Source organism: Poecile atricapillus, chromosome 12, assembly GCF_030490865.1.
Source record: "Poecile atricapillus isolate bPoeAtr1 chromosome 12, bPoeAtr1.hap1, whole genome shotgun sequence".
NCBI classification, from domain to species: domain Eukaryota; kingdom Metazoa; phylum Chordata; class Aves; order Passeriformes; family Paridae; genus Poecile; species Poecile atricapillus.
This window is the reverse complement of record NC_081260.1, coordinates 10296470-10317052: the sequence shown is the minus strand read 5'-3', so window position 1 is coordinate 10317052 and position 20583 is coordinate 10296470. Positions and strand designations below refer to the sequence as shown.

Genomic DNA, 20583 nt, shown 5'->3' with positions numbered 1-20583 from the left:
AGTGCTGTTGCCATTATTTTATTGTTTTAGTTTTAATAAGAAGGTATTTTATTGCATTGTCCGATGAGCAATGGATGTGGGAGTTATAGGAATGTTTGTCCTGCGTAAGATTTCATTGCTGAAGCTGAAAAGGCTCATCAGATTTTTTCAGCTTTTCCTGTTTCTGTACTATAATTATGCCTCTATTTTTCTCAAACTTCCCTTCAGACTCCTCCACTGCCTTCATGCAAATGTAACAAGAATGATGTTTATCACCTGCTTGCAACAAAAAGAAAAAAAGAATGTGCTGTAATAGTAAATGCTGTGGATAAAGAGAAAGTGTCCTACTGCTTTGGAAGAGAGAATTAGACTTGATTTTCTGTGGACCATCATACAAATGCATGGCTTTCCTATCAAATGACTGCATCTCTTCTTCCAATGGTAGTGAAAGCACTGGATATAATTCAAAGGAAAAGGCAGCTTTCCGGCATCTGTTACTTATTAGTTATTCAATTTTGTATTGTCATACTCATGAGAAAATGTTCCTTGTTCGCCATTTTGTCATTTTTCCATATTTGACTTTCTCCTTTGCTGCACCTCTGAAATCCCAGCTCTGCATTGCATAGTGTTTTCACTCCATTTGTTAATCTGGTACTAATGGTCCAATTGATAAACAATGAAATGAGTAGGAAAAAAATTTCATTAATTTCTTAGGGATTATGTCAACAAACATAGTTTCCCGTATGAACCTCTGTGACTCTTGACCCATTGTTGACTAAACAGTTTGTGTCGAAGAACTGTGTACTAAGTCCAGTTTATGTTTATCTGACTCAAACAGGTTGTAACTGACTGAAATTTTTAACACGATTGTGTAAAGAAAATTTCAAAGAGACTGTACTTTTTGTATGATCTGATTTTTTTCAGTTTTATTTTATCTCATAGTTTTTGATGGAAAGGTTTCTGGGATGTTACATGTGGGTCGTGGGTTGGGAGGCAGAAATCACTACTCAAGTCCTCTCTTGATCATCAGACAAACAGCCCGTTTTATTCTTTGGAACCTACTTACACAGTCAGTTCAAAGCTCCCAGGTCTAGACTACTTATTGGTCAAGGCTTTAGCACTGCCCAGCTCTTTTACCAGTGATGTGCTTGCATATAAACTCAAACTGAATGTCCCCTGTAACTGATCCGGGGACTTGTTCTACTTCTAGGCTGGTTGAGTTTTGGGGTCTGATATGGCTAAATTTATTTGGCAGCTATAAGCTTTGCAAAACCACTTTGTGACCTCTGAAAACAATCTGTTTCATTTGGAGCAGTATCAAACCTCAACAGAGCAAGGGCCTTTGTGAAAATCACTGCAACTGAATGTATTAATAATGTGGTATGACAAGGACTTAGAAGATTAAATATTCATGTTTACATTGCAGAGTTAAGGTGCAAATCTCTTATTGTGCCAAAGATTCTTAAATAAATGATCTTGGCTTTGGACTGATGTGGAATAAGTTTAGATGGATGTGACTCAGTACTGCAATAGAACTGTTTATTTCTTAAAGGCTCAGCATCACCATTGTGCTACATCAGTAAATATTATGTTATAGATTTCAGGTCATTATTTTATGAATGAAGAGGAAGTGGCATGTGGAATTCCATCCTAAGTTATTGAGTACTGTTGTTGATTACTGAATAACCATTATATGTTTTTTTTCCTAATCAATCAAAGTGAGTTTGTTACTATTTCATTACTTACGGTATACTATAGTTACTTGTAATAACTAGAAGCTTTGAATCAAACTGGGATCTTTGTAGGTGCTGGAAACCAAAGTGAGAAGCAATCCTTACTCAAAAGGGCTTTCAGTGTAAGCCCTGGAATCTGCAAATATTCTAAGACATTGTATAACTACACTGCTCCTGAAATTGTCCACACTATCTGCTGCAAGTCTTTGGAGATACCTGGTCTGAAAAAAGTTAGTCACTATTGCAAACATGCACAAAGGGAAAACCAAAAAAGTTTGAAAACATTATTCCAAGTAGCTGGGTTTTCCTGAGTATAGCAGGAAGCAGGTCCCTGACATGCAACCAAGCACTCTGGCTACATTAAATATGCTGGGTCAACAATGAGGTCACCTGAGATTTTAGAAAAAAGGTTAAAGGAATATTTTAATGTTCAGAACCATCTTAATCTTAGCCATGAGAATGATGATTTTTGGCTACAACTACCAAAGAAAATAGCCTGAGGTTTCTGTCTGATTTGGAAAATTCAAGTCCCAAAAAAATTATGGTTTAACAGATTTAAATCATAACAAGCTGCAACTCTGCAGGGACAAGAGAGAGACATGAAATCGCCTGGAGAAGGTGGTGTGACATGAAAGGGCTGTTGGAGGTGCTGAGGGAAGAGAGGCGAGGCCAGCGCGGAGCCGGGAGCGGCGGGAACTGAGGCACTAAACGGACGGAGAAATGGAGGAGTGGGGCCGAGGGGCCCAAGGAAACTGAGGGCGTTGTGGCGACTGAGCTGGCTGAGGGGCAAGAGAAGCGGGGCTGTGGGGACCGAGGGGGCAGAGGGGAATGAGAGGAATGAGAAGCGGGGCTGAGGGGGATGAAAAGCGGAGCTGTGGGGACCGAAGGGGCAGAGGGGGCGAAGGGAACGAGGAGCGGGACCGAGGGGCCGCTCTGCATTTCCCGCCCGCTGCCGCCACGCGCCGCCTTCCGCCGGCGGGAGCCCGCCCGCCGTGCCCCCACCGCGCCGCCAGGGGACGCTGCTCCTTCCCGAGTGGCGCTGAGGCTGCCGGGAGCTGCCATCTTCTCGGAGAGCGCTGCCGACACAGGCTCCCTCGTCGGGGACCGGACGGGACGGGATGCGCCCGGTGAGTGCCCGCGGCAGAGGCGGGACCGGGGCGGCGGCGGGACCCGGAGGTGGTCCAGGTTGCTCCAGGTAGCTCGGCGAGGCTCTCCGCGTGGAGCGGAGGGGCTCGGCCCCTCAGCTCTGCCCCCGCTATCACGGCTGTGCCGGGGATGTCGGGGGCCGGTGCGGCCGCCGCTGGCCCCGGTCGCTGACGGAGGCGGCAGGAGGTCCCGGCCGGTGAGGCGTTGCCATGGGGACGGGCGCGCCGCCCCTGCGGGAACGGCCGGGCCGGGCCCTGTCCCTGTCCCGAACCGTGTCCCGGCTCGAGCCTTCAATGCTGCTTTTTGCAAAAGTGGATGAAAAATTGTCTCTGCTAATAAGCGCTTCTGTGGTCTCTGTAGTTCTTTTGACATATTTGAGTATTGTCTCTCCTTGCGCACTCTTTTATTTTATTTTTTTATTAATTTTATTAGACGCATCACTTTCTAGAACTGCTTCTTGTTAATAAAAATGCAGTGTTATTCGATTACAGTAGCTTTTAAGAATTCTATAGGGAGAACTTCACTCAAAGTAATTTCTTTCAGCGGTAATTTAAGTTCAAGCAGTTCTCTTTTGAACAATGTCTGTGATCGTATGCTTACATATTTCTCATTAATAGTGAGTGTATTTCTGCTTCTTTACTTACTTGTCTGATGCTTCTGCTGAGAGCCCTCTAAATGGGTGTAAGTACGCATTTTAGTTTCGATAATTTTTGCACTGTTTTTCATCTGCATCTGTTGCAAAATGCAAACGGGTTTACAGCACTACTTTCATTATCCCTTCACTGCTACATTGCAGTTTTAATGCCAATACTTCATGTAGCTAATTGGGAGAATTTATTTTCCTAAATGAACATGTAGAAACTACAAGATCTTAGAGTAGACCGATTTTGAAGGAAAAGCAACCCACTGCATGAAAAAATCCTCTTTTACCGTGTTTGTCAAATACCTTTTTTTAAACCTAATACCTGGACGAAGAGCGGTAGGATACAGATTAACTTAACTACTCATTGTTCATCTTGGAGTAAATCACCACATAACAGAGAAGTCAACAGTGTAAGTATTGTCTCTAAGAAAGCAAGTCTTTGTGCGATGGATTGGTTGGTTAAGCTTTTATCTGGATATTTTTCATTTTCTTAATTGCTTCCTTTTGCTATCTACTTGATTGGTTTGCAGTTTTCTTTGAGGTCCTTTAAAGAATCCCCAACTAGTTCCTTTCATGAAAAGCTTGGCACCTATAACAGTGGCCAAGAAGTGCAAAGGAATAAGTGTATGATTGTTCTGCACTTCCCCTGACCTTGCCCTTTGCAATCAGCAGCAAAAGTGAAAGAATACTGATGAGGATGGTTGGTTGTGCGTTTTTTTGACTTCTTCCACTGATATGATACAGACTTGCATTTGTTACCGGAAAAGTAAGGAAATATGTGTTCATATCTCAATTTTAGAAGTGTCAAAATGGATTTCATTTCATGCCATGTGTACCTGTGTTAGAATTTCTAGCTGCTGCTGTCCTCCCAAGGTGGGTGGTACAGCTGCAGGGAGCTGAAGAGTTCCAGAAATCAAATTTGTAATCAGATACAGAATTTCCCAGGCGAGGGAAGTGTTGTGGGATTTAAATCTGTCTACTTTATGTTCTTATTTTTTCTGCCCTATAGTTTTTAATTGTACGATTTTGTTTTGTTGTGTTTGGATGTTCTGGAGTATCCCAAATTTATATCCCTTGCTAGTTTTAATAAAGCATCTACATTTCAGACTTTCCCTGACCTCAGACTCTTTCAGCTTTAGATTATATTTTAATTTGGATTTCTTGGCCAAGAGAGAGAATTTTAAAATGTTTTTTTTTTTTTGGTCATAGCTTTGAAGTTGTGGCTTCATAAACAATGCTGAAGGTTATGTGAAAAAAGTTTTCAACCTTGTTTTTTTTTTTTTTTTTCCTACCAACAGGGATGTAAATATTATAATTTGTTCTAAAGATTGGTAGAAAATAGCAATAAAACCAGTATCTGCTTAGATTAATCCATTGCTATACTTGGTCTGATTGGATACTAATGTCTTAGGGAGAATTGTTGTAAGTACCTTTTGTATTGTTTTGTTTAACAGTCTACAGTCCTTTGCTGCTTTTTATTTTTCATAGCATAGGTCTTTTTTACAGAGTTCTAATCCAAAATATTCTGAGCATAACAATTTAAAGTCAGGCTTGAGAAACCACAAGATCTTTAAATATGAAAAGTGTAGCTGTGTGTGAAGACCGAAAGGCTGTTGAGATGGAGAAGGCATGCTGCAAAACTTGAATTGAGTGTCATTCCTGTCATATAAAATGTAAAATGAAGCTGCTTATGTCTTGCAGATAATTGTCCTTCCCCTTTAATGATTTGGAGAGTTTCTTATTAAATAGAAAGGCAAGAGAGTATTTTGTACAGGAACAACTTTCATATTTTGTTTTTGGTAAAATATTAAAATTAGCTCCCAAGTCATCCCCAATTCCTGACAAAGTTAAAAATAAAATATCAAGGATAATCCAGGAGAAATTTCCAAGTTTACAAGATGATGAGGGATGTGTGTGTATATAAATACACATGCCTTATATATTGATATGTATATATGTGTGTGTATGCAGATTCTTCCTATTCTTTAATAATGAAACATTCATGCTGTGACCCCAGGAAGTGTTAGGATGCTGGTCTCTCTCAGGCTGCCACTGAGTGACTGTGAGTGTTGAGTTCAGCGTGGCTGCTGTGGGCAGGAGCACTGGCAGGGCAGGGAATGCCCTTGACAGTGGGTGAGGCAGGAGGTGCCGGTCCAGTGCTTCTCCAGTGCTTCTCCTTGCCTTGGAATCCAGAAGATTCAGCAGTTTTGCTGTGGCATGAATCATGTTGCTGTAGCTGAAGTTTCTTATCATAATATCTCCCTGATGAAAAACCACCCTCTTTTTCCATATTTTTCTTCCACTGAAAATTTCAATTATTTGTGAAAGAAGAATGTAGCCCTAAAAGCTGAAGCATAGCTCATACTCAGGAAAGATCATCTCAGGGCACTGCAGATTTTAATAGACATTTTTTACTACTGGCTGTTCTTTTTAATAACTCCTGTTGACTCAGTATTTTTTTTCTGTTTCTTAGCCACAGGAGCAATATTTTACTTGGGATACAGCAGGCCAGTTCTTCTTATAGAAGCTGGTATTTACTCCTTCCTTCTGATACATACAGCTAAAGTTCTGGTGACATTTAACTTGAAAGTTCTCAAAAAGGATTTTTTCTCTCCCTTAGCAGCCATGAATCCATCTTTTTTGTTTCTCTATTCCATACCCATATGACTTTTTCATGAAGAAAAATGCCGTGTGAAAATAGTTCTCAAAATTGTATGTTTCTGTTGGCCTGGTTATGTACATTTTGTAGACAGGGAGAGCATAAAAGTCTTTGTGACTTAAGTCAAAAATCAGGAAGATGTAATAGCCTACTAAAACTGTGAGCAGCTGACTTCCTGTGATGACAAACCCTGAGGGGAGGCTAAGTACGACCTGTTAGAAGAACAGACAAATAAAGCTGAGCTGATAGAGTTATGTAAGCTTTGGCACGGAATCAGGAGGCATTCTGTACATACCCTCTTTCTAAAATAAATCAAAAATATCTGAACAGAACTTTTTTTTTTTTTTTTTTTAAATGGCTATTGATAATTAGATACAAATATGTTGAAATTTGCAACCCCTGTTTAAATATATCATGTTTGTGGTCATTTTAATCTTTATAAGTAGGTTTTCAGTCAGCAACATGCACCTTCCTTGATGTAATTGCAGCTGAGCAGGCAGAAACTGAAGTTCGTTGAAGTGACATATGCATAATCTGTGTGTCAGCTGGTACAGTATGTTCTGTTTGATATTTACTTGGTGCACTACTCACATTTCAAAATTCAGTCAACAGTAAACACTAACATGTACCCTTTGGTCAGGAACATGGGATTGTGCACGTAGATTTCTGATTTGGAGGTTGCTGCCATGCTAGTCATGTAAAAAAATTAAAAAGAACTCCTTATAGTGCCAATTGACATTGGGGTTAAAGATGGAAATAATCGTATCTAGTAAAACGTACTTGAAAGGGAAAAGTGAGTTTTGTACTTTTCATTTGATACTTTTCAGCTCCAGATAATATGATCATGTATTTTTGCATAAAATCAATACTTGTTAATATTTTAAAAGCTGAATTAAACATGTTTGTTTTGCAGACCTACAGTGTACAATTTTGCATTTTGAATAAGTTAACATTTTTGCTATATATTTTTGTCTCTACTTTTTCTTCTGAAACATAATCAATAGGTTATATAAATTGGTAATTCAGGTTGAAGGAGGGGGGTGTCTTGTGGCAAATAGCCTTCAGATGTTTAAAACCAGGATTAAGCTTGGCTCAGCTTCTGGAATCCTTTCAGGCTAAAATAAACATTGTTTACTCACTGTATAAAAAGATATATAATGCTTCAATAATAGTTAAGATATCTGGCTTTTAGAAGTGAGGATGATCTTTAATATTTCTGGACCTTCTACCTTTAATTCACATGTGGTTAATTAAAACCTATGCAAAATGCCTTAATTTCGTTATATTTAGAGTATATACTGACTTCTGGTTGGCTACTGGTATATATTGTAAAGTCTTGTGTGCCCATCTTAGGTAGCAGATTTTTGTCAATTTATTTTTCTTAGCTGTAAACTATTCAAAAATTAACCCTCACTCATTTTTCTGCTGCAGTTAATATCTGTCTGAGTGCTGTTATGATGCCAGATATTGTTCTAAATCGTTATTCCAACTTACTGGAGTTCCACAACTGCTGAGAAACCTGTGCAGAAATGCTCTGCCTAACCTAGCTGTAATTTTACACTTTGAATAGTTGCTTTTAACAGTTGTTTGAAATAGAAATAATTAACATGATACTTTATTTAAAGTAGTACTAATGTTGTATATAAAACAGTACTTTACACAGGCAAGGAGTTTGCCTCAATGTTTGATAAAGATGTTTCTCATAGATAAAACTGGAGTGAAATGTAAACCAGCCATGTTTTGAGGGACTGTTTTAAGGGAAGGGCTTCATAGTGTGGCTGGAACATTGTTAAACCTTGCCTGTACCTGGGAGGGACTGGTCCTGCTTCTGTTGTTGCAGTTGTTAGACGTTGCTTTGAGAGCCTTTTAGAATGATAATTGAACCTTTCTTCTCCAAGTGACCATGATTAAATTATGTTGTTGATACAATTAGAAAAAGCTAGTTCATAGATCTGTTGTGATTGTCCCTTCTGTGTCAGTACTTACTAATTTCCTGGTATATGCTTTTTATACTGTTTTGATTTTGAGGATTGTCTCCAGAGAATCCAAATGTGGCAAATATTTTCATTATCACCACGGGGAGGGCATAATTTCTTTTTTATTCACAATGTTAACAGAAGGATTTTTGAACTATCATAGCATTGTAGAACAAACTAATTACATAAAAAATTGTTCAAAATTTAAAAGGAAGATTTTTTCACTGTTTCTGAAATAATTTCTGTATAGATACAATAGAAATAGAGGTATACTGCTATTCATGCAGCAAAACCCATAAACGTTTGTTTGGGGTTTTTCAGTGGACAGTTTGAGAAGGAGTCTCTGAAGGATGTGAGGTAGGTTTTGTGTTGTTGCAGGAAGTCTTTCAGGCATGGAGATAAGAAAATTACTATGCAGCTAAGTGGTTTTGAGTAATACCAATTGTTTCAAGTGTAGTAGTGGTAGATGCTTAAGGTCACTTGAGATCTTTGCAGGAACTGTTCTAGAGGCTTAAAAGTAAGGTTTTATAAAGAAATCGACATGAACAATAAACATGAAAGCTTTTAAGATTTCATTATAAAAAATAATTGTTTTAAATATATGTATGTATATGAAGAATACGTGTTCTATGATAGTTTTCATATTACTAAATGTAATTACTGGTTTTGGGTATTTTGCCCTTCAGAGTCAAAACAAGCATATAGGTCAGATTTGTAGGTCAGTCAATGCAATTTATTCAGATGCTATTTCTGAGTTTGCTAAGCTGAAACAGAAAGCCACAGTATAATTTCTAGTGTTATTACATTAGTCATGAACTGACGGACAGACAGAGTAAAAGCTGGTGCTCAGAGGTCTTGTATCCATGATTACATGAAGCACCTGAACCAGGTGACTGATGTCACGTTTTCTCCACCTGCTTAATTATCTGTGTCATCTTGGCAGAGGATGTAGCAGTCCTGCAATACATAGGCATTTTAATTTCCCCCTCCCCTTTCTGGACCCTAAAAAAGATTTTGTAGAAGCTAAATCAGGTGTTATAGAAGTAATCATTGTAACATCTTCATTGACGTTACAGAATGTATAATCAATATTAATGCAGGTTGTGAGGAAGCTATATTTTTGTGTGCTGGCCTACCTTATATAGACTGGAAATAGATATATTCCAGGATTCCTATAGAAAATGGAGAAGAACACTTGTTTAGTTAAATACATACTTTGTTCTTCCTTACATGCCTTTCCTTTTGCTCATTGCTGAACTATTACTGCTTTGTGCTAAGAAGTTTATTTGGGCAATCTCATTATAATTTAATTTACCACTTCAAGATGTGTAACAGCAGTAGCCAAGACTTTTTAAGTGAATAGTATCACTGCACTTGTCTGGACAGAGATGAATGTTTACTGTGCTTTGATTTCATCCATGTTGGGATGAAGGTGATGGCTCTGTCAATTTGTGGTTCTTGCACAGGACCTGCTGCAGCCAAGTTGCTTTGTTTCACCCTCAGCAAAGAAGGGACTTGTTTGAGTGCTCTTAGCAGCTTTCTGGCACAGAAGGGACACGAGGCAGAACTGGTAGTTGGTACTCACCCTGGAGAAGTGTAGGCAGGGATAGGAATGTGTGACAAGTGCTAAGAAGAATGACATTCCTTCATGGAGGGAAGGGAGGAAAAGCTGGGGTGATGGCAGAGGCACAGGAATTTTTCTAGAGGGTGTAGGCAGGGTGTGGAAAAGTGGAAGCATATGCTGGACATAAACACTAGTGCTGGGTAGTCCCAAAACACTGATCTTAAAAGCAATGCCCAGCACTTTGGTAAAATGACCCAAGGAAATATCTGATAGTTTATTTCACAAGATATTTTGCTAAAATACAATTTGAGGCATGTCTTTACACTATAACACAAGAAAAAAAAACCTTTTTTTCTTTTTGATGATGGTTTTAGCAGTTGCTGCCCACCCGTAATGGGTATGGGGGTCATGGCCTTCATATGAGGATAATATATAGTTGTGTTTGAGAACTGACCTCTAAAATCTTGCAACTATGGTCTGGTTCAGATCAGTATTTTAAATTAGTAACTTTTTATCTTGGGTTCAGAAGCCTTTTGGCAGGGTTTTGGCCAGAACTTTATTAAAGTATTTTGTTGATTTCATTCTTGCAATCTTTATTAAGAAATATAACATACTTTTAAAGTTTTAAACCTGTGTGTTCTCCAGGTAAATGTTTATAGGCCTCTAAGACATCTTGATTTTTCTGCTTTTCTTCACAAATTTTTTATTATTTTGGTTTTAGTACCATGGTGTTTGCCTCTGTGTGGCAGGTAATACGGGCAAGAGTGAAATGAGGGAGAAGAGGAAGAGTTGTTATTTTAATGTATAAAGGATGGTAGCTGAATTTAGCCAGCTTCCAGGGTTGTGAATGGGTATGATCTATCCTTCTGTCTGGGAAATGAAAATCTGTATTCTTTGTTTAGGAAATCTAAAGGAGAGCCCTGCTTATGAAGAAATGACGTGTAATGTCCCACAGAACTCAGAAGCTTATGCCTCTGCACACACTGACAGTGCCCAGGAATGGGCACAGGAGCATGACCGACAGGGAACTTTTGTTGGATTTCCACAGGACTGTCCTGTTTCGGTGTTAGCTCTAGCACAAGCTGGCTTTGTTTATACTGGAGAAGGTGACAAAGTGAAGTGCTTCAGTTGCCATACAACTATTGAAGGATGGCTGCCTGGGGATTCTGCAGCTGAGAGGCACAAACAGCTTGCCCCCAAATGCAAGTTTATTACTGAATCTGCTTTTCTGGAAGCTAACATGGATCCTGTTGCCCAGAACTACCAGAGCAGAACTGAAAATGGTTCCGGCAATTCAGCCCTCCCATGTGCTCTGGATGACCCTCATGTGGAGGCAGATTACCTTTTGAGGACTAGGCAGGTTGTGGATATGTCAGATAGTTTGTATCCTAAAAACCCTGCTATGTGCAGTGAAGAAACAAGGTTAAAGTCTTTCCACAACTGGCCGCTCAATGGCCAGTTGACTCCACAGGAATTAGCTAATGCTGGATTTTATTATACAGGTGTTGGTGACCAAGTGGCATGTTTTTGTTGTGGTGGAAAATTGAAGAACTGGGAACCCACTGACAGAGCTTGGTCAGAACACAAAAGGCATTTTCCCAAATGCCTTTTTGTCCTGGGCCGGGATGTTGGAAATATTTCAAGTGAATCTATTCCTGCTGAGCATGGCATAAGTGGTCTGAACAATGCAGAGCACCCAAGGAATCCCTCTATGGCAAAATATGGAAAACGCTTACAAACATTTTTATCTTGGATATATCCTGTTGACAAGGAGCAACTTGCAGAAGCTGGATTCTATAGCACAGGTAAGCCAGACCTTGCAATGACTTAATACCTTTTATGAGGAAATTGTACATGAGGAAGTATCTTGTTATGAAAGAAATACAAAATTTTTAAAATTTTTATATGGAACAATTTGCCAGAATCTCTTTATTCTGTAAACTTTACACAGTTTTTATGTAAAATTGCATACATTGTATCAAGTATGTTTACTAGCAAAATGTAGACTTGATCATAAATTTATTAGCAGTAAAAGAGCCAAGTATTTATTTTGACTGTTAAAACCTTTACAGTGCATCTTACACAATGACAATTATTTGAATTAATATTTTTTAAGAAACAAAGTGCTGTCCTCCAGACCTTAGGTGTAAGGAATGGGCCTGTGGCCTGTACAAAAGCTTGTGAACAAGACAATTGAGGTTGTGTGCCATTGTACTTAGTTAATATGTGTTTGCATTATCATGGCATGTAGACACCCAAAACCACCAAATACCACTACTGCCTAGTTTATGAAGACAGTGGTACCAGTGGAAGAGCATTTACTCTTAGACATGTAGTGTTTGATTTGGCTAAGACACCATCTCTGTGCATTCTCAATTAGATGGAATTGCACAGTACCATTTAAAACTCCTCACTGAGAGATACTGTACAAGTGCAAAGTGTTGCTCTTACTTGGTCACAAGGAAAAGGGGATTATCTGGGATAATTTCTTGCTCTCATCTTACTTCTCTCTCAGTACGTCTCAAAACTTTATAGTAGGATTCCGTTTATTTTAGTTGTGGCCATAAATAAAATCTTTGCTATATTCCTGTATGGATTATAAATGGACAATATTTGTACCCACTCAAACTATTTTATTGATTTCTTCTGGGATTCATAAAAGTGTCCAAAGATCTGTATGGTGGAGTTGCACTAGCTTGGCACCAACTTATCAAACCAAGGGCTCTTCAGGTGATGTCTGTGAAAACTGTTCCCTGCGGCCTGAGAAGAATTTAACTCTCTAGGCAAACACTATCCATACCTCCTCTCATTCTAATAAAAATAATATTTAAGCAGTTTCTGGTGCAGTCTTGGATCACAGTAGGTACAGTGCTGGAACAGAGAGGATGCAGTTCTCCGCTGGTTTTGCTATTGCTAGTTAGGGCCTGTTGATCTTAATGGGAAATGGAGGACCACAAACCCATGTAAACTTCTCTTGTTCTTTGTGGCAGACATCTTCAGGCCTTGTTTACCGTTGGATTGAGCTCCATGATAATAGAGTATATTCAGCTTCTGGTTTTTGTCTGTATAATTGCTTACTAAAATAAAATTCAGGAAACTTGCTTCTCTTATTTTGTGTTTTTTTAAGCTCAGTTCTCCCCTGAACATTTGTTTCAAACCATGTGTGTTGTCCTCTGTTAAAATGAATTTATTTTCAGTTGAAATTGTAAATCAGTAAAAGAAATATTTCTTACCTTAATGTTACACTTTAGTTGAAAGCTTGGTTTTACACCTGCACAAAGTATGTTAACTTTATTCTTGTGTGTTTCCTCAGGTAATGGTGATCATGTTGTGTGTTTCCACTGTGGTGGAGGATTGCAAGAATGGAAGGAAAATGAAGACCCTTGGGATCAACATGCCAAATGGTTTCCTGGGTAAGGTATCTCAGCGTTTTCTCGGTGTGTGTCTGAGTCTTAATTACAGTACTTTGCATTTTAATGACAGAGCATACTAATAAAGGCTTGAGAAGGTTGATTATGGCTTAACACTGTTTAGATTTATGCAAATAATTTTATGTTGTCTTATTTGTAGTTTTATTAAAGGGAAGGTATCTGTGTCTGGATTTAACTGCTGCTTGCTTTCTCAGCCAGAATAATTGTGCAGTTTTGTCAATATGTATCTGAGGGTTTTTCTTGTTGTCCAAGTGCTACATTGTAATGATTGATTTAATAGCCTCGTACATGTAAAAGTTTGTAACATGCTAAGATACAAAATGAGTAAACAGCTGCCATAGAGCAAACAAACAAACCCAAAGGAGTCAGTAGTGGCATGGAATGTAAAAGATAGTTCTCTCTAATTTGAAAGGATTAAGGATTCCAAACAATAGTAGAAATACAAGAAGTAGTTTTTAGAAAGATTGCCAATGTTGTCTAAAATCTGTGTTGAGGAAAGGAAGAATAGTATGACTTAGTAGTTCCCACAGGTGGACAGAAGCTATCCAAATACAAAGACTTAGTTACTTGTATAATATTGATATAATCATGGTCTTTTATGCATTGACTCCCAAATTCCTTTCCTGTGGTGAAAAGCTCTCTGGAAGTTGGAGACTGGTAATTATGCATTAGAAATTCCCTTTTTAAATAGTGGTACAGGCAGTTTTTAATTATTAGTCTCTGCCACTTGAAAGAGAGATGATTCCAAGTTTTTAGTGTGGTGCAGTGAATAGTTTAGGAATGTTTTCTTGCTACATTTCACTTCTCTTTTATGGGTTTGATTTTGGTTTAGGTTAATTAAATTATCTCAGATTTGATTACTTCCTCTCAGATCATAGTCTTTTTTGGGGGTTTTGTTTGCACATCAGCCTCAGTGGCAGTGTATCAGTCTCACAGCAGCTGTCTGTTCCTGAAGGTGAAGTAACTGCTGGAGCTGGAGAACTCCTGTTAAGGAGTTATGGCATTCCCTAAATCTTCTGGTAGGGAAGAGCTCTGCCCAGTGGCTAAGACTGACTGGAAAATAATGAAAGAAAGCATGGAAAGCACCTGTCTGACCAGTGACTGTTTGCTTTGATTGTGAAAGACTAAAAGAACAAGCATTTTAACATAATGTTTGTTTTACATTTGAGTGATCCTTTACTTTTAGAAATGTGTGTCATGATCTGTCATGGCCAACTCTTAAGCTTTCTTTTTTACCAAAAATATAAGAAATATATACTGCTTAATTAATTAATACTGCTTAATTGTTTAAGATGTTCTCAGAAATATTATGGTGACATCACAAATGTTGACTAAATATTTAGAGATTTTGAAAAGAGGCAGTCTGTATAATGTAGGAAATTTATCAAAGCCTCCATAGTTATGTAATGAATTTTTGTAGCTAATGCAATTTTGTTAAATCTAAATATTCTTATTTTTAGATGCACATTTGTGAGAAAGGAAAAGGGGATAGAATTTATAAATAATGTTCACTTAAGAGATGGATGTAGAGATTCAACAGTAAGTTTCTTACTTATTAATAATTTTGGTGAAATAGAAAAAATCAATGTAATTTTTATATGAAGCTACCTTTTAATTATGTGCCTATCATTTAATCTACCTGGTGTTACTTTCATTGGCAGAAAGTGAAAAAATTGTGGTATGTTTTGGTTCTGTCAATCAGGGTGTACCCATCTTCCAGTGCTCCATAGCTGGGTTATGGATCACAGCCAGGGCACCTTGTGAACCTTGTGTATTGGATACTGAACAAGTGCCATTTGTTTTATAGCCTGGGAACCTAAGGTTTATGATGAATAATAGCAGCTACATTTTCTTTTCTTGGTGGTAGAGCATTGTTAAATTTGTATGTAGTCACTAAAATGTAAAACTGATAATGTTTTAGAATTCTTTTGTAGACTAAGAATCATGTACACAGGATTATTGCGGAGATGAGTTAAAATTATAACAAAATACTGATTATTTTGTTCAGACAGATTAAATAGTTTTAGTCACTCAAATAACTTGCGATCAAATAGCTATGTTTTTATTTTGTAACTGTATGTATTTCTATCTACTTTCTCCAGAACTGTAATTTTGTTTCTTTATATTTCACTTTTAGACAGAAGCTGCTGAAGGGATAGTACTTCCTAAAGGTACCTGTTTAAAACTAACAGTTCCCCCCATTTTGGAATATCCATATTTGAATGTATAGTGACAAGAATGGTTAATTTTAAAAATAACCTTATTACATTTTAAAATGAACCACAACAGGAAAATTGTTGGATGATACTCTTCCCTTGCTTCATTGCTTCAAAAGAACTTCACAATGTATTTTATTTCTCTTAGAGGAAATATAATTATAATTTGGTAAATAATGTAGTAGTTGTGAACCATGGAAGAAGTTTGTATAGGATGCAGTCTTCTAGCTAGTGAGTGTGCATCAAGAATTGAATTAGTAGTGCTGTGGGATGAATGTTGAAGAATACTGAACAGAATCAGCCCTTTCTCGTGGGTCAGGAAGAGCTGTTCTGTCCAATGGCAAGGACTAGGAAGTTGAGCAAGTAGTCTATTATGTGTTATTATTACGCTTTCCTGCAATGCTTTCCACGAATACCAAGCAATAAAAAGACAAAACAGTTAAAGGGGTAATTGGAGGCCAGTCAAGCAGCTTCATCCCTGGTGTCTTTGAGAAGACAGGTGTCTGCTAAGGAAGGCAGAAGCCTCCCTTGAAATGGAGAAAATGTAACACCCCCCTCCAAATTATTATAATTTTGAAATCAAGGGATTCTCAGGCAAAGATATGGGAATAGGAATAACAGTTCTTTATTAGGAAAATTAAAATAAAAATGCAGTAGTACAGGAAAAATTACTAACAGAGTCAGAATACAACTGACACCCTGTTGGGCAGGGTGTTGGTAGCAGTCTGATTAAATGGTAGCTGCAGTCCTGGAGTGACAGACCTGGTTCTGTTGAAGCAATGATCCTGTAGAAGGGTGCAGTTTTCCTCTGAAGGTCCAGTGGTGTAGATGGGTCCTGTTCCCTCTGGGAATCCAGTGGAGAAAGGCTGCCTGTGGTGTTCCAAGGCTCAGATCATATCCAGGCAGGAATGCTTGGCTCCTCCCCCTGGGTGGAGCATCTCCCAATGGGATGATGTCATTTTATCAGTCCTGCAGTGAGACTCAATGGCCATTAACAGAAGATACCTTTCTGGAGGGAGGATGGGAAGAGATAAAGAACACTGCCACACCTGATTTTTAGCAGGTGGTAATAGAACACATACCTTTGGTTACATCTTGCATTGCAACTTAAGACACCAGGGAATGGGAGCTATTGTTGGTAAGAGTGGCTACACAAAACCTGCTTAGAAATGTCTCCCATACTGCTCATTGATGAAAATGAAAATAAAAGAACCTTAAAAAAAAAGAAAGTCTTAGTTACTAAAAATTTTAAAATATTGCTGTCTGAACAATGTTGATAAGTAAAAGGAGGGGGAAGGTCCAACAGACTAAAAAATGGTTTCCACAAGCGGTGTTGTGTCTTACCATGGATAGACCTGCTTGTTGGTGGTGGTGCTGTGTTTTGGTTTTATAAATTCAAATTATTAATTAGTTTCTCTCAACATATGTATGAGGTTTTTTCCTTCCCTGAACTGAATTAAAATTGATATAATGATACTTATCCATTGTGACTTGTAACTTTGGATGAATTTCATTTAACATTCAGCTACAAAATTTGTGATGATAATTATATAGGGCACATTATTTAATTTGAAGTAGTTGATTTGAATAGCAAATCCAGGAGGATTTCTATAATATAAATAGATGAGGGGAGACTGGGAAAGATAGAAGAAAACTCAAATCTGCAGTCTTTACAATTAGCAAAAGTCTCAAAATGAAAATGTGGTTCCTTTGGCTACATATTTGTTTGCAAATATGTGTCTTAGAGTACTGCAGTCAAAATTGTCAGATAATCAGATTCATCCTTTTTAAAGTGTTTTTGTTTTGTTTTTAATTTCTTGTTTTAGATGATCTCTTACAGAATCCTTTGGTACAAAGTGCCATAGCCATGGGTTTCAGTTTGTCTGAGATTAGGAACACCATGGAAAAGAGATTGCAGATGACTGGAGAAAGTCACACATCTGTTGAGCATCTGGTAGCAGACTTAAGTGCTCATAAAGAAAATACAAGGGAAGAAGAACCAAATGAAATCCCAGTTGAGCAAGATGAGCTTATTCAGTTACAAAACCTCTGTGTGTACTTTCATATCAGTTCTTTAGTCTGTGAAATATTTTTTAATGTTTTCTGTTTATTCTGCCCTCTGATCCCAGTCTTACCTATGGTAAACTTACAGTATTGTGAATTAAAATTAAAGATATTTGGTTTGGGACATTAAAAAAACACTCTTAACAAACAGGGTGTTAAAAAACTTGGAGTGTAGCAGCATTTATAAATATCATCTCTAAAATAAGTAGTATTGGTATCTCAAAGGTGTGTAATACTGACAGTCTAGCATGCTTCTGGGAAGGGTTGTATGTGCTAACAAAAAAAGCCAAAATCGTTGTGACAATTATATTTCAAAATAAAAGCAAAAATAGCTACAAGAATATAGTTATAAGATGAACTATAGATGTGGCAAAATGAAATAGACATAGGAAGACATTGTCATATTTGGTGTATTTAATACAAAAAAGTCACAGTGGGAGGGCATTTATTTTGCAGTATGTAACTTTGCTTGGGGTAGAAGTATTTTCATTCTTGGCCAATGAGAACAAGTGTGCATCTAAATGGTGATTTTATTCAGTTATTTATGTTCCATCTTTTCTGGGGCATGCAAGTCGTGCTCAGAAAGCCTGTGTGGTGCACTCTGCAAACAGACCAAACCCAGGACTTCTGATTCAGGAGACTAGTAATTTAAGACAAGCATATGGGTGAATTTATAGGGAGGGCAAAGACTATTTGGTTGGCATGATAAGCAGAGATCTTACCAACCCACTCCTTTTAATAAGATTTTTAATAGGACATTGTGGGAGATGAAGAACTTGCAGTGCAGCTGGACCTTATTTTGGTGGTTGGCTGTGCAGAGCTTGCCCCAAGTGGCAGGGGAAGGTGAATTTTTTGTTTTCAAATGGGGCATATTGGAATAATAAAGAGCTCATGTGCAATGCCAGATTGACTCCTTCTGTGTTACAGATTTTAAGCTTTTTGAAATTGGGCATCTTGAAAATGGCGGCAGGGAAGGAAGTCACATCCTCATTTTTCTCATTGGGAAAATTCAGAAAAAGAAATAAAACCCAAATTACTTAATCAGTAGCAATGAGCCTTTCTTTCACCTTCTGCTCAAATTTTGGGGAACTTGTCAGTGAGAGGTCTGTGAAAAGAAAGGTTTCTGATTGAAACACAGATATCCTAAATTCTATAGGTATTTCAAGTTTTTACAAATACAGATAGATGCACTCCCTGCTTGCATTGGCCTGGGAGATGTAATGGGATAGAGGGGGAAATAAAAAAAGAGGATTCCATGCTGCAGCTAGGATTCCTCGCTCTTGTAATTTTTCTTGGTTCTTTTTAAGGGTGTGACCTTTAAATGATATGAAGAAAACCTTGTCCTTGTGCATAAAGAGAAAAAAAAAAAAAAGAATGAGATTCAGTGGTAGTATGTTAACTTCTTTTTATGTGTCTGTTTTCCTTAGACCTCAGTACTGAAGAGAAGTTAAGACGTTTGCAGGAAGAAAAGCTCTGTAAAATCTGTATGGCTAAGGACGTGTCAGTTGTCTTCATTCCCTGTGGTCACCTAGTTGCCTGTAAGGAATGTGCTCAATTACTTAATGAATGCCCTCTATGTCGTAAGGATATTATGAAAATACAGGAAATTTTTATGTATTAATGAAGTACACAGCATTATGGCCACAAATGTTTCCTGTTAAATGTTACTTTAAAAATGTGTAATGTAATGTAAAAAATGCAGTTAATTCCAGAATGTAACCATATGGCAGGATTTAGATTTTTCTGCTGTTAAACTCTACACATTTTAACACTTTACAAATTATTTTCCTTAGGTGAAATTTTTTGTATGTATAACGCAATATGTATGAAAGGCAAATATGTATATTTTGTAACTTCAGTTCATAGACCTGTTATGGGAAAGCCCAAGTAATGTTAACCTTTATTTATGTGATCATTCCTTTGCTTCTCTTTGGTAGGACTCTATGACTGAAGTTTGTGCAAACAGAGTTGTACAAAGAGCCTGTCCCTATATAAAATTTTTGAGTAAGTTAATTTAAAATATAATTGTACACATGTATATTATACCTGAAATTTTAGCTTTTTAAAAATAAAATGTAGGATTGAAAATAGTCTCTTTTTTTTCTGTAACTTTGGTTGTGACATAGTTCAGACAACACACATAAACCTGCTGCTGTAACCTTATGGTTACTTCTGCTACTTTGTAGGTTTGTCTGTTATAATTTAATTCCTGTCTCCCCATCTATTTTTCTGATTCAGAGGTATAAATTGTCTTCAGTAAACTGGTTTTAGTCATCTGTTTTTTACAAAGATCCATCTTTATATAAAACGTACATTAATTTTGTTGATTAAAAGATAACTCAAGAGAAATGAAGGACATGTACCCTGTGCCCTTCATGAGAGAAGGCTCATTTAAAATTTGCCCCCTACACATAAAGATGTTCAGTTTGACATTTTTCTTCTTTGTTTTTTTAAACATCACTATCAGCATCATCCTAACTGATTTATCTGCTAACACTTTGCACTGTTTCATATCATATGTTTTCATCTATTTTTATCTCCTAGAAAATGCTTTTCTAAAATTCACTGGCAGTGAATTAGGAATCTTTCCTTTTTTTTCATGTCAGTTTGCAGCATTTAAATTTAAAAGTTAAGAACTATTCTCATGAATGCCACCTTAAAATACCTAAACTATATTTTGCTGGACTGATCCTTCATTTCTGATTTTTAAGGTATCACAGCTTTTTTACGATCACTGCTTAATTATGTGACTTCCTTATTTTGTGGAGCTGCTGATATGTTCTGTGTATATATTTTTGAGTTCTACACACTAGGGTTTAGAATGTCGAATATACAGAACACTGTTTTTCATGTTACAAAAGTTTTGGATACACAGAAATGTATTATCTACCTTTTCTATTTTTTTAAATCTATGCTGTGTAGTGGTATGAATATTTAAAATAAAGTGCAATCCTATGTTCCTTGGTCAGTGTATTTGATTCTCACATTAAAAAAAAAAAACAGAAGACTGCTTGCTGTTGCTTTTTGTTTTATAATTAAACTTGTTAATTTAACCTGAGTGCTATTAAGGGTAATGAATATATTTTAATCAGAAAGGAAATAAAAATCTGTTGCTTGTGTAGATTAAAGTTTGTTAATTATAAATCTAACATTAGTTTTGCTATATTTTGTG

General features: G+C 37.3%; 1 protein-coding gene across 11 annotated transcripts; it reads left to right on the top strand.

Annotated features, from left to right (window-relative positions):
• Positions 1–2380: 2380 nt before the first annotated feature.
• On the top strand, positions 2381–20375 carry XIAP (X-linked inhibitor of apoptosis). 11 transcript variants are annotated; one of them, XM_058847515.1, is made up of 8 exons: positions 2381–2839; positions 10603–11505; positions 13014–13113; positions 14592–14670; positions 15269–15302; positions 17174–17398; positions 18839–18949; positions 19349–20375. In XM_058847515.1, coding segments are annotated over exons 1-8 (1722 nt in total). In that variant the 5' UTR covers positions 2381–2571; the 3' UTR covers positions 19351–20375. The 11 variants fall into 11 exon arrangements, with proteins under 11 accessions (XP_058703498.1, XP_058703507.1, XP_058703506.1 ...); XM_058847523.1 differs by having other exon boundaries at positions 2388–2839; positions 10603–10902; positions 11203–11505; positions 18839–20375; XM_058847520.1 differs by adding an exon at positions 4800–4923 and having other exon boundaries at positions 2741–2839; positions 18839–20375.
• Positions 20376–20583: the final 208 nt, after the last annotated feature.

What these genes read in the sequence shown, in the direction of transcription:
- XIAP (XM_058847514.1), top strand. Translation starts at nt 2,572, where the DNA reads ATGAAAAGCGGAGCTGTGGGGACCGAAGGGGCAGAGGGGGCGAAGGGA. An exon ending in GACGGGACGGGATGCGCCCG is followed by an intron (nt 2,840 to 10,602) that starts GTGAGTGCCCGC and finishes TTCTTTGTTTAG; the next exon opens with GAAATCTAAAGGAGAGCCCT. An exon ending in ATGGATGTAGAGATTCAACA is followed by an intron (nt 14,671 to 15,268) that starts GTAAGTTTCTTA and finishes TTTCACTTTTAG; the next exon opens with ACAGAAGCTGCTGAAGGGAT.